Here is a 13,386-nt window from a genome sequence, read left to right as displayed (position 1 = left end):
ATGACCTTTAGGGTACGTCTTGAACTAGCACCTTGTCTAACATTACTGTCACTGTATCCTTTAGTTAAAGCCTTGATCAGGGCCATATCTTTTACCCCATCTTGCTTCATGGTGTGAAGGATCCTGTTGCATATACTCTAAAGAAGTTTATGCTTATCACAAGAAGCAAGAAATAGCAGTAGGATACATGCTGTATCTGCCTGCTTGTGAATGTGATCACAATCAACTTATTTCAAAGCATGTTCTTCAAAGTAAGTTAAGGTTTCATCAGAAGTGTTGAGGAACAGAACATCTGGCTGGTCGTTCTGATCAGTAGTATGGTGCATCCTTTTTCATGTAAACGTTTTGCATTGTTCGTTCTGCAGAAATGTATGGATGAAATAAAAATAAAAGAAGTGACTTAGTAAATCCTGTAAATGCTCTTCAGCAGCTTGATGAATCCTGTTTTGTCCCTTCTGGCAGGGTGAACCTTTATGAGCTCATCAAAAAAAACAACTTCCAGGGCTTCAGCCTCGCTCTCATCCGACGATTCGCCCACGCTCTTCTCAGGTGCCTGCAGATGCTGCACAGGGAGAAGATAATCCACTGTGACCTCAAACCGGTACTGACATTCAGATCCTCTGCAGTGCCTGGATGTGTATTAAGACAATGAATGATGGGGCTGACTGGTGTCCATCACTGGATAGAGACATTGCTTTTGCACTGAATCATTGTCACTGTCTGTTGGGGGTTTCAATGTGAAGTTTTCCTAGAATACAAAGATCCCTCTTGTGGACAGCAATGGTACTGCAACCCCTACCAGAGAGGGGTTTTGAATGTGTGAAAATTTGTCAACAGGAAAACATCCTTCTGTCTCAGCGAGGGCCGGGGAACATCAAAGTGGTTGACTTTGGATCAAGCTGCTATGAACAACAAAGAGGTAAAAAAAAAAAAGAAAAAAGAATACTACCAAGAAAAATGCCCAATATCCGTTTCCTTATTTCTTAATTTTCCCTCTACTTTCACCATCTTTAGTGTACACCTACATCCAGAGTCGCTTCTACCGCTCCCCAGAGGTGATACTGGGTCACCCGTACAGCATGGCTATTGACATGTGGAGTCTGGGCTGCATCCTAGCTGAGCTCTACACAGGCTACCCTCTCTTCCCAGGAGAGAGCGAAGTGGAGCAGATAGCCTGCATAATGGAGGTATGACCCAAAAACACTGTGCTGTGAAAAAGTTTTTACCTCCTTGCAGATTCCTTCTGTTTTTGCTTTTTGTCACTTCAAAATATTTCACATCAACACATTTTCATACCATTATAGAAAGGTTTTCATAAAACCTGAGTAAATATGTTTTAAAATAATTTAAAATAAGTTTTAAAATAATGTTTTTCTTTATTAGGGGGAAAAGCTATCCAAACCAATAATTTCCCTATGCTAAAAAAATATTCCTCTATAAAGACAGAATAAAACCTGTGAAAGGAGTGAATACTTTTTCAAACTCGTTCCTTTGGTTCCTCTATGCTTTAAAGAGTTCTGGTATTTTAACCTGCAGGTTCTTGGAATGCCTCCAGATGATTTTGTTCAGTCGGCATCAAGGAGGAAATTGTTCTTTGGTAAGAATTTTCCTTCATCTATGTTCCAGTCTGTTGTCTTTGAGGCCATCTAACATCATTCAGTAAACGGTGTAACCTATGCTGTAGGTCATAATGTTGCATAGCTTTAGGCCAAATCCCCAAAGTTGTGCTGTTTGTTCTATTTTAATTGCTATATATTATATTTTTTAATGTGTCACTGCAGATTTTAATAGAGAGTAACATGATGCACCCTTTAACTGATCCATTGTAGATGAAAACCTTTATTGAAGTTAAAGATGTAATTATTTGTAAAATTGCTTCATTTTGTCCAAAAAAATATGGTTTGTACTTATTTGTGAAATATTTTCAGAATGAAAAAGAAAAACCATCACTACACACTGCTGGTTTTCTACCTCGGGGTGCTTGCTGTACCTTTTTCCTCGACTGCTTTAAAAAAACATCCAGCTTTAAAACACAGTCAATATTTTATGCCATCTGCATGTTGCAAACAGCACTGGTCTTAGAGACTCTGATGTAATTTGCTCTAGTGGTAATCAATATCAATAATCTGAAAAATGGACAGATTTCCCACTAATTACATCCATAGTGCCTCACTTACAGTAGATGTGAGCAAACTGCATCAACCCAGAGAGATGCTTTCTGCATGGTAGGGATACTTTGAGAGCAATTTGAGAAAATAAATACATTTATTATGAAAATGTAGCTTAATTAATTTGGCCCTTTAGTCCAAGCCTTGGTGAGACTGCTCAACAAGGCTCAGACATTCTTGAATGTGCAATAGCCTTTTTATAAACCTAGTTTTTTACTATAAGATTGTGTTATTTGTGCAGACTCTAAAGGAAACCCACGGAACATCACTAATAGCAAAGGGAAGAAACGGAAGCCCGACTCCATCGAGATGTCAGCGGCACTGAAAACCAATGATCCTTTGTTCCTGGATTTTATCCAGCGCTGCCTTGAGTATGTCTAATCAACTTCTTCAGATTGTTTTTGGTCTTGCGTGCAGCACTGACACTTTAAACATCATTTGAAGTTTGTTTCAAGGCTGTTTCAGAGCAGGATTTGCTTTCCTTTTTAAATGTAATTATTTTCCTGTGCCTTTTAGCTGGGATCCAACTAAAAGAATGACTCCTGATGAAGGGTTGCAGCACCAGTGGATCCTGGAAGGAAATTTCAACAAAATCAAATCTAGAACCAAGCCGACAGCAAAAAGGACCACTGACAGTTGCACAACCACAGACAGACAAGGAAACAGCAGGCCTAGTAAGAATGCCACAAGCTTCCCAATGCACTTGAAAGTAAAAGTAAAAAAAATGCAAACAATAACATATTTGCAATGTTTTTCCTTCCATAGAGGAGAAGGTTAGCTCAGAACATGGCAGCAACGACAAGCTGAAGAGGGACGGTTCAGCAGCTGGAAAAAAAATGGCATCCGGCGAACGTCTGCGGCCCATCGGGGCGTCGGCAGAGGAGGAGGTGTGTGAAAGTGAAGACACAAACACAAAGCAGCAAGAGGACAGCGGAGAGAGGCCTGTTCACATTATTATCAAGCCTCAGGAAGAAATGAGCACAGAACGAAAAGATGGCTAGGAACCACCTCTGTGAAAACCATGTTGCATTCATGACAGGTGGGAAGTACAGATGTTCAGATGGGAAGGTAAAGAAAGCCGTTGTTGTTGGGTTCTGGACGTCCACAGAAGAAGACCCTTCAGCAACGTCTCATGACAACAGGTTAGAGATGAAGACGAGTCTGATGTTTAAAAGCAGCTGAAGTGGCTTTTTTTCTTCATTTTCCCACATAATGAGAAAAAACCTGATGGACAAGAGAAAAAGATCATCAACAATGAACATATTCTATGTTTTTTGTAGCTTGTCAAATTTAAATCATTGCTTGTATTTTTATAGAAGTTGTGGTGCAGTTTTTTGGAGACTATGTAACTCCTTTTGTTACATGAGAAACATAAAACTTAATTTGCCACAGAATGAGATTTAAAGGGCAGCATTTGGACCTGCTGTGTATTATTTCTTGAATGAACATTGAAAATAAACTCAGATCACGAAGCTCGACTTCAGCCGTAGAACAATTAAGTAGATAGATGGAAAAGGAATAAAATCTCTTGATGATCTTCATTTCCTGGAAACATCTTCTGCTCAGATTAGTTTAAATACTGAAATATTGAGTCTAATAACGGCTGAGCCAAAGGATTTTTATGACAACAAAGAAATACTTAAGAGAAACATTTTAATTGTATGGCTAAGTTGATATCTTGTTACTTATTATTTTTTCTTTATTTATCGTGGAAAAGTTTGGAGCATTTGTTTCATATGTCTTAAGCAATTTTAATAAACCCTAAAATGTTGGTTTGTAAGAATCTTTTGTATATATTTCTGCTGTAATTTCTTATACATATGTAAAACGGAAGAGATTTTAAATTTAGACAAGGTTTTACTTGTTGTGTTGTTACTGTATGAAATCATTTTCTATGTCTGTAATTCCTAATATTTTTATATTAGAAGCAAAAAGACAATCCTGTTTTTGATAGTTTGTGCCTTGCAGTATTAGAAATCCAGCACTTTATTGTTTTTTTGACACTTGCATTAGAAACTGCGCCGTTTCTGTCCAAATATGATTTGGGCCACCCTGCCAGGATCCCTTTTATTTAACAAAAAGATTCTCCAATTTTATTAGTCAATTAAATCACTATTCATGAATGACTTTTTTGTTGGTTTTTGAAGATGGAACTTAAAGAAAGACACATGTCCTCACTATGTATAAGCTAAATAATCTGCTCCTAAGAAGATGGATTGTAGCTGTTAATTCAAGACCTCAAAAGAAGCAATTTTTAGGTATTTTATGCTGAAATAAATCTTGTTTGAAGGACATTTTGTTTTAATGACTTCCCATTTTTCTCCTCCTTGCATTTTTGTGCCCAGGGTTCGACCTGAAACTAAGCCCCTGATACCAAACATGGAATCTTGCTATGAACATAACTGCTTAACGTCACTGACTGTAATAAATACATTTCTTTTATTGAGAAATTTATCAAATCAAAATGGATCAAATAAAAGTAGTGCTGCCATGAATGAAACAGCAGAATTACAATGTGCTAATAGTATTTAAAAATATTTCAATTCAATTAGAACTGAGCTGATAAGTGATAATATATATTTTCTTATCATAATTCATAAAATAATTCATCCATCCATTGCCTATACCCGCTTATCCTTGCAGGGCTGGTGCCTATCTCCAGCAATCATTGGGCGAAAGGCGGGGGACACCCTAGAAAAGTCGCTGTCCATCACAGGGCGACTCAGAGACGCAGGGCAATCAACCACACACACACACACACACTCATACCCAAGGACCAGTTTACATAACAGCCATGTTATTAGACTGTAGGGGAAGTTGGAGTACCCAGAGAGAACCTACACATGCACAGGGAGAGCATGAAAGCTCCATGCAGAAAGACTCCTACAATAATATCTAGACATTTTTTTAATTCCACTTATTGCAAAGTAAGATATAACAGCTGTAAAAATAATGAGACAAATTCCCTAAAATATGTTGTTAGAAAATGTTTACATCCATATTAAAAGGCCAAGCACAACAAACATCAGTTGTCTTCTTTAAAAATATTCTTTCCCCCTTTTCATGACATCTTTTTGAAAGAAATGGAAACTGCGGCAATAAAAAAAAATGTTTTTTTTATTTTATTGTTTGTTTTGTCCTCCCTACTTGACTCAGTTCTACATTAAAATATATTTATGTTTTCCTTGTTTTGTTTATTTGCTTGTTAGTTATTCTACAGCATGAACTTTGAAACACAATCTTTTGGGATTTAACATAATGTGGAGAAATCAAGCATATTAATGTGCTTTTTAATTCCACATAAGTTCAATAAAGTCATTAAATTCTAATATTTCGACCCTAATTTCCATTTAGTTTTTTCTGTTGAATTAAAACACCATAAAGAGTTGAAAATTTGAAACTAAACATGGTGATTAGTTACTAATTTTGCCGTTATTGGAATAGTTACATAACTGTTTTAATTGTGCTTGAAGTCATTTAAGGACACCTGGGGGCCCCAGGACGTCAGACTTAACACAGAGAGACAAAAAAACTATGTATAAAGTTGTTGAAGCGTTAGTTAGTTAGTTAGTTAGTTAGTTAGTTAGTAGAGGTTCCACTTACTGCCTTTTCTTGGGGTCTGCATCATTTCTACTGTCTATCGTCGCATTTAACGGCGCGCCATGTAAGCGGAGTCTGTGCAATATTTCAAACTTAAAATCCTAAGCAATATTTCACGTCATGTCGTCCAGATAAAAAGATGAAAAGAGTTTGTCAATAAATATAAGTGAAAATTTAATTTAAAAAAATACTGCTAGTACATTAATAAATCTGGTTTTGTATCACCGTATCACTTAAGGACATATTCAGTTGAATTAAAGTCTCCCTGACGGAATGTTCCTGTTTTAATGTGACACCTACTGTTGTAGGTGAATGTTTTTCTCCCAATGTCTTGCCAAGAAAGCTTTCTTCTATATCATCGCCGACTCTCACGCCGGTGGTATAGAAAGGAGCGGACCCAGCGCTTAATACGTCACAACTTACGCGCACCTTATTTTGGCCTTGCACGGTTGCCATACTCGGGAAGATGGCGACCGTAGTGTTGATTAGCCGTCCTGCAGGTGTCATTTCAAAGATTTCAAGTGAGTAATGTTACAGCCGCAGATGGAGGATTACAAACGCTGCACAGATTATTGTAATTTATATTTATTCACAGAAACTCGTCACTCTAACGATGACGGAGAGTCAGAAAGGACAGTCGGCTGATGTGACCTTGCTAACAAGCTTGGCTAACCGTCCGCTAGCAGGGCTGTAGCTCATCAATACGTTTATGTTTTGGGCTAAAACTACGTGTTTAGCTGAGGGCTGAAATAAGAGCCTGCACTGCACGGTGGAAGCAAACACAAAGAGTGACGTTTTACGTTTGTCCTTCCCAGAAATACACTAAAAACACAGAACATTACGGCTGTAATTCAGGCTTGACAGAACAAAACTGACTTACTTCAATAAGCCGAACTTTTGTTATCCTCCAGGTTGATATTACATTGAGTCCAAGCTTCACTCAATTTAGACATTTATCATTAGGTATTTCAGCAAAACATTAGTAATCAGTGTGGATGAGCAACAAAATACGTTTTAAATAATGCCAAAACTCTGGTGTGTAGATTTAAAAAATATGACGTTTCTCCTTACCTTGAAATCTGTGAGAAGTTTTGACCAAAATGATTGCATGAAATTCTTCTTTAAGATGGCAAACGCAGGAACATGTCTCCAGTCCATTAGCTCTCTGCGCCCAGGATTGATTTTAAACAGCCCCTCTCTCTCTGACCACATCCTCTGCCTGTTCCTGAAGCTTGGAGGAGATCCAGCCTCCACCTGCCTACAGATACAGGTCCTTCTCAAAATATTAGCATATTGTGATAAAGTTCATTATTTTCCATAATGTCATAATGAAAATGTAACATTCATATATTTTAGATTCATTGCACACTAACTGAAATATTTCAGGTCTTTTATTGTCTTAATACGGATGATTTTGGCATACAGCTCATGAAAACCCAAAATTTCTATCTCACAAAATTAGCATATTTCATCCGACCAATAAAAGAAAAGTGTTTTTAATACTAAAAACGTCAACCTTCAAATAATCATGTACAGTTATGCACTCAATACTTGGTCGGGAATCCTTTTGCAGAAATGACTGCTTCAATGCGGCGTGGCATGGAGGCAATCAGCCTGTGGCACTGCTGAGGTCTTATGGAGGCCCAGGATGCTTCGATAGCGGCCTTTAGCTCATCCAGAGTGTTGGGTCTTGAGTCTCTCAACGTTCTCTTCACAATATCCCACAGATTCTCTATGGGGTTCAGGTCAGGAGAGTTGGCAGCCCAATTGAGCACAGTGATGCCATGGTCAGTAAACCATTTACCAGTGGTTTTGGCACTGTGAGCAGGTGCCAGGTCGTGCTGAAAAATGAAATCTTCATCTCCATAAAGCTTTTCAGCAGATGGAAGCATGAAGTGCTCCAAAATCTCCTGATAGCTAGCTGCATTGACCCTGCCCTTGATAAAACACAGTGGACCAACACCAGCAGCTGACACGGCACCCCAGACCATCACTGACTGTGGGTACTTGACACTGGACTTCTGGCATTTTGGCATTTCCTTCTCCCCAGTCTTCCTCCAGACTCTGGCACCTTGATTTCCGAATGACATGCAGAATTTGCTTTCATCCGAAAAAAGTACTTTGGACCACTGAGCAACAGTCCAGTGCTGCTTCTCTGTAGCCCAGGTCAGGCGCTTCTGCCGCTGTTTCTGGTTCAAAAGTGGCTTGACCTGGGGAATGCGGCACCTGTAGCCCATTTCCTGCACACGCCTGTGCACGGTGGCTCTGGATGTTTCTACTCCAGACTCAGTCCACTGCTTCCGCAGGTCCCCCAAGGTCTGGAATCGGCCCTTCTCCACAATCTTCCTCAGGGTCCGGTCACCTCTTCTCGTTGTGCAGCGTTTTCTGCCACACTTTTTCCTTCCCACAGACTTCCCACTGAGGTGCCTTGATACAGCACTCTGGGAACAGCCTATTTGTTCAGAAATGTCTTTCTGTGTCTTACCCTCTTGCTTGAGTGTGTCAATAGTGGCCTTCTGGACAGCAGTCAGGTCGGCAGTCTTACCCATGATTGGGGTTTTGAGTGATGAACCAGGCTGGGAGTTTTAAAGGCCTCAGGAATCTTTTACAGGTGTTTAGAGTTAACTCGTTGATTCAGATGATTAGGTTCATAGCTCGTTTAGAGACCCTTTTAATGATATGCTAATTTTGTGAGATAGGAATTTTGGGTTTTCATGAGCTGTATGCCAAAATCATCCGTATTAAGACAATAAAAGACCTGAAATATTTCAGTTAGTGTGCAATGAATCTAAAATATATGAATGTTAAATTTTAATCATTACATTATGGAAAATAATGAACTTTATCACAATATGCTAATATTTTGAGAAGGACCTGTATTAGACAGACACCTTTACTTCCGGTTTTATGTCTGCTTTTAAAACGCATCTATTCCTGGAGGCTTTCAACAGTGTGAGAGTTTGTGGTTTATAGATAATGTTTCTGTTCTGTTTTTATTGTTCCTGTCTTGCTTTTATGTCTTTAAACATATTTCCGGTGCAGCTTGTGTCTACTGGCGGGAGTGTGTGTTCACCTGTGTGTGGGCACGTCTGCTTGTCGGGGTGGATCTCCTCTGCAAGTGATGCACATCATTGTAGAGGAATGTAGAAATGACACAGTATTGAAAAACTAAGACCATTTTCATTGTTTCATAAAATGACCGGTTTTATTCAGGAAAGAGAGCCATCTGTGTACTCATCTGTTAGTTAGAAAATACATTTAATATAATTATTAACTTGACCGTCTTTGGGGGATATAATGACAGGAATCAAACCATTTTCTGTTTGATACAAAACTGCTGCCCCTGTTAAATGGTGGACTTCTGAGAGAATCAGAAATGGTCTCAGTAAGATCCTGATGAGTAGATCTCTACAACTACATGTCAGTTTTTCTGTCCTGTTAGCAGGCAGCTGCTGTCCCACTGTGTTTGCAGCTGCGTCTGTCACCACAGTTCAGCAGAGGAAGCTGCACCATGCCGTCATCCCTAAAGGGAAAGGAGGACGTTCTTCATTCAGTGGAATCGCCGCCACCGTGTTTGGAGCCACAGGTTTCCTGGGGCGATATATGATCAACAGGCTGGGTGAGTTTTTTTCTAGCAGACCTGATGATGCGTTCATCAAGCGTTCTCTTTTTCTGCAACTTATCGTCAGCTCAGGATGTCATGAAACAGAATGATGTTGTGTTCCCTGAATGTCGTATGGTGCTGCAGGTCAGATGGGCTCTCAGATTGTAATCCCCCACCGCTGTGATCAGTATGACCTCATGTACTTCAGGCCCATGGGTGACCTGGGGCAAATTATTTTTATGGTAAATTGCACGGAAATATGTTTTCAGACAAGATTTATTAGAATAGTTGTTAAAACTCTTGTTGTGTGAAAGGAGTGGGATGCAAGGAACAAAGACTCCATCCAACGGGCCATCGAGAACTCCAATGTGGTCATCAATCTGGTGGGCAGGGAGTGGGAAACGAGGTGGGTTAACCTGGAATATTAAACCTGGTTAAGATTACGTTTTACCAATAAAAAGTTTTAAAGTAAAATATGCAAATCTCTATCTTTAGGTTCTTTTATTATTAGACACACAATTATTTTGTCCCTAAGGACATACCTGACATGTTTCAATGGAAAACCTGTGTCTTCATCAGAGGTGTCACTAGATGGTACGTGACGTGTCAAAATCAGCTGGTCAGGTATCTACTTGGGGACAAAATAACTGTCTAATAACAAAAGAACCTAAAGACTATATTGTATGCAGACATAATGAACTTTATTGGAATAATATGCAACTCTGTTCTTGTTCTCATTTAAAAAAAGAAACTACCGCTTTGAGGACATCTTCGTCACCATCCCTCAGCAGCTTGCCAGAGCAACCAAAGAAGCTGGAATCACAAAGTTCATCCACATGTCGCACCTCAACGCCGACATACGCAGCCCCTCCAAATACCTGAGGAACAAGGTGTCGGGCTGGTTCTGGACACATTTAACACAAAGTTAAACCTTATAATGTCTTATGGGGGCCTTGCTACTATAGAGGGTAACGCTGATGTTGTGTAATTTGTTCCTTTGCCACAGGCTGTGGGTGAGGAAGTTGTAAGAGAAGAGTTTCCAGATGCTGTTATCATGAAGCCATCTGAGATGTTTGGCAGGGAGGACAGATTCTTCAACCATTATGCAAGTAAGAACCTTGTGTGATGACATGACCAAGATCTCACTAATCCTTGTGTCAAAGTCAGCATTTTAAAAACAGCATACACCAGCACAGCTTTTCTAGATTCATAGAAACATTCCTGTGTGACTTTTCCAGATATGCGCTGGTTCGGCAACGCTATTCCTCTTTTGGGCCTCGGGAAGAAAACAGTAAAACAGCCTGTTTATGTAAGTTTTGTTTAAGGAAGAATCATCTTTTTTATTTTTAATCAACCTAAACTATCAAAAATATAGTTTCAAGTTTTGCAAAGAAAACTAAGTGCAAAGCCGTTACAGTGCATGCTTCCAGGGTTCGCTTGATGTGATGAGCAGCGAACGCAGACGTCTGACTGCATACTCCGCCTTCGCTTTATGAGGTTAGTGATGCCACTGATGGACTGTTTCCCCCCCCCTCAGGTGGTGGACGTGGCCAAGGCCATTGTCAACGCTGTGAAAGACCCAGATGCTAATGGGAAGACCTACACCCTCGTTGGGTAAGTCCATGTGTCAGGAACTCCGCTGGGTCGGAAAATGGTCTTTAATATGTACAGATTTCAGGCCATAAATTGATTTTATTTATGCAAAGAATTTGTGTATTCGTTGCTTCTTATAGTTTTTATATACATTTTATTTTCTTGGGAAATGCATTGTGGGCATTTATTCAGTACCGTATTGTAGTTCTGGCTGAGGGATACCAGTGTTGTTTAAAGCTGTAAAAAAAAAACTACAAGGCTCAGATTTTCACACTTCCCAGAAACCATGAGATGATTTCTACTCCTTTAATGTTTTCAGGAAGTAAAATCAAAACCGCTGGTTACATCATCTAATATCACATATTAGTCATTAAGTTATTTACTTACCCAAGTTATTTTTGGTAATTCATGATGGTCTTAAACTCACTGAACTTTGCAGAAACCTTGATGTGATTAAATATTGTCTCCTGCAAAGTATGCATACATCCTGAATTTTTCCACCTTTTTTCATGTTTCAACCAAACTTTTGTTACATCCTGGTTGTATTTTATATTTTTATTGGGATTTTTTATGACAGAACAACACAAAGGGTGCATATCTGTGATTGGACAGAAAATAATTCACGGTTTTCTCAATATCTTAAAAAAACATGATGTTTTTATTCATCCCCTTTTACTCTGAGTCTCTTAAATAAATATCAGTGCAACCAAATGACATCAGAATTGACCTCATTAGTTGTCCAGCTGTGTGTGATTTAGTCTAACTGCAGATGTTCTGGTTCTGGCCTCAGATATTTGTTAGAGAACAACCAGCATCATGAAGACCAAGGAACGCAGCAGACGGGTCAGACAGAAAGTTCTGGTTCGGTTTAAAGCTGGGTTAGGTTCTACAACAACATCCCAAACACTGAACATCTCTGAGTTCTGTTCAATCCATCATCTGCACATGTAGAGAGGACGGACCAACTACAGACCTACCAAGACATGGAGGTCCACCTAAACTGACAGGCTGGGCAGGGAGAGCTTTAATCAGAGAAGCAGCCAAAAGGACCATGGTAACAATGGAGGAGCTGCAGAGATCCACTGCTCAGGTGGAAAAAACTGGACGTGTCTGTGGTGCACTCCACAAATCTGGACTTTATTGAAGAGTTGTTAGAGAACATCATAGGAAGTTCTGTTTGCTGCACAGCAGACATGTGGCAGACGGGTCTCTGCTCAGAGGAGATAGAAATGGAAGATTTTACCCAACAAAAAGTTGTTTTTTAGTTAACATTTTACTACACAGATTATTAAATAAATGTTACAAAATCTGGAAATGTTCTGGGCTATGAAGATCATATTGGGACACTTCATGTCCAGTAATTCAGCAAATACTAAGATAGCAGTAAAAGCACAAACAAATCTGAGAATTCAGTTCACGTTTTCACATTTTTATATTTAATTTTAAAGAAAGAAATTCTGTTTATCAGGAAGCCCAGCTGGTTTGAGTTCCTCTTTTAAACGAAGGAGTTGAACAGATTACTGCCAGCTGTCAGCATGTTGCTGTTGACTGAAAATGAGTCGAATTTGAAGCGAAGGCCTTACAGAGGAGTGATGACCCAGAAATAACTGCTCCTCTTTGACTGCTTCCTAGTTATTTATTATGACCATCAGACAGATGGAGTAGATTCATCTATTAATACCCAACTTTGTGTTTTCTGAAGCCCAAACCGCTACATCCTTCATGACCTGGTGGAGTACATCTACGCAGTGGCACACAGACCCTTTCTGCCCTACCCCCTGCCTCGCCCTCTCTACCAGTAAGCACCTCATTCAAGTTTGACATTTCCCTCCGACAGTCAGTGACCCAACGGATCAGAACAACAGAAGCATTTTAAAGTTTGTCTTTTTACTAATAAAACTTCTGTCACTCAAACCTTTCAGCTAGGCGCTCCCCATCTCTTACAAATGTAATTAAGTAGCGACTTCTTCCTATTTTCAGCCTGGCTGCAAAGATGTTTGCAATGAACCCGTTTGAACCCTGGACAACCCCAGACAAAATCGACAGGGTAAGCTGGTGGGACTTTAAACTTGGGTTTAGTAGTTCTACCAGTGCTTTGGGTCATCTTTAATCAAGGCAGATTTTTTTCTTATCTACATCATAAATAAGCAGAATACTGTACTCTGATTTTCATCCAGTTTCACACAACAGACATGAAGTATCCAGGACTTCCTGGTCTGGAGGATCTCGGTATCACAGCTTCATCTGTAGAGCAAAAGGCGATTGAGATCCTGCGTCGCCACCGCCGGTTCCGGTACCTCGAAGCTGAGCTGGATGAGACCAAGCCAGCCAAGACGGTCAACTATTAAACTATAGCATGAAATGTCTTTCAATAATTCATCTTTTAGCGGTGTTCTGTACATAAATAAACACTTATCCCTA

The 13,386-nt window shown here is 39.6% G+C and overlaps 2 protein-coding genes across 7 annotated transcripts in view; both read left to right on the top strand.

Annotated features, from left to right (window-relative positions):
• dyrk4 (dual-specificity tyrosine-(Y)-phosphorylation regulated kinase 4) overlaps positions 1-4,462 on the top strand; it is a 31,749-nt gene extending 27,287 nt beyond the window's left edge. For all 5 annotated transcript variants that reach the window (XM_047346765.1, XM_047346772.1, XM_047346778.1 and 2 more), the window contains 7 exons: positions 463-601; positions 838-919; positions 1,015-1,187; positions 1,537-1,597; positions 2,410-2,539; positions 2,685-2,842; positions 2,934-4,462. In XM_047346765.1, coding sequence (XP_047202721.1) covers positions 463-601; positions 838-919; positions 1,015-1,187; positions 1,537-1,597; positions 2,410-2,539; positions 2,685-2,842; positions 2,934-3,169 — 979 coding nt within the window. In that variant the 3' untranslated portion in view covers positions 3,170-4,462. The remainder of the gene's footprint in view (positions 1-462; positions 602-837; positions 920-1,014; positions 1,188-1,536; positions 1,598-2,409; positions 2,540-2,684; positions 2,843-2,933) is intronic.
• A 1,703-nt stretch (positions 4,463-6,165) lies between these two features.
• Positions 6,166-13,386, top strand: ndufa9a (NADH:ubiquinone oxidoreductase subunit A9a). Of its 2 annotated transcripts, none has more exons than XM_047346806.1 (11): positions 6,166-6,289; positions 9,214-9,387; positions 9,517-9,614; positions 9,687-9,778; positions 10,121-10,262; positions 10,379-10,481; positions 10,611-10,681; positions 10,910-10,986; positions 12,668-12,763; positions 12,946-13,012; positions 13,143-13,386. In XM_047346806.1, the coding sequence occupies exons 1-11, from the start codon at positions 6,235-6,237 to the stop codon at positions 13,311-13,313; spliced, it is 1,146 nt and encodes a 381-aa protein (XP_047202762.1). In that variant the 5' UTR covers positions 6,166-6,234; the 3' UTR covers positions 13,314-13,386. The 2 variants fall into 2 exon arrangements, with proteins under 2 accessions (XP_047202762.1, XP_047202753.1); XM_047346797.1 differs by having other exon boundaries at positions 9,211-9,387.

The sequence above is a fragment of the Girardinichthys multiradiatus genome, chromosome 2 (assembly GCF_021462225.1).
Source record: "Girardinichthys multiradiatus isolate DD_20200921_A chromosome 2, DD_fGirMul_XY1, whole genome shotgun sequence".
Classification (NCBI taxonomy): Eukaryota; Metazoa; Chordata; class Actinopteri; order Cyprinodontiformes; family Goodeidae; genus Girardinichthys; species Girardinichthys multiradiatus.
This window is presented reverse-complemented; position numbering and strand designations above follow the sequence as displayed.

What these genes read in the sequence shown, in the direction of transcription:
- ndufa9a (XM_047346797.1), top strand. Translation starts at nt 6,235, where the DNA reads ATGGCGACCGTAGTGTTGATTAGCCGTCCTGCAGGTGTCATTTCAAAG. An exon ending in TGGGGCAAATTATTTTTATG is followed by an intron (nt 9,615 to 9,686) that starts GTAAATTGCACG and finishes GTTGTGTGAAAG; the next exon opens with GAGTGGGATGCAAGGAACAA. An exon ending in GGCAGGGAGTGGGAAACGAG is followed by an intron (nt 9,779 to 10,120) that starts GTGGGTTAACCT and finishes ATTTAAAAAAAG; the next exon opens with AAACTACCGCTTTGAGGACA.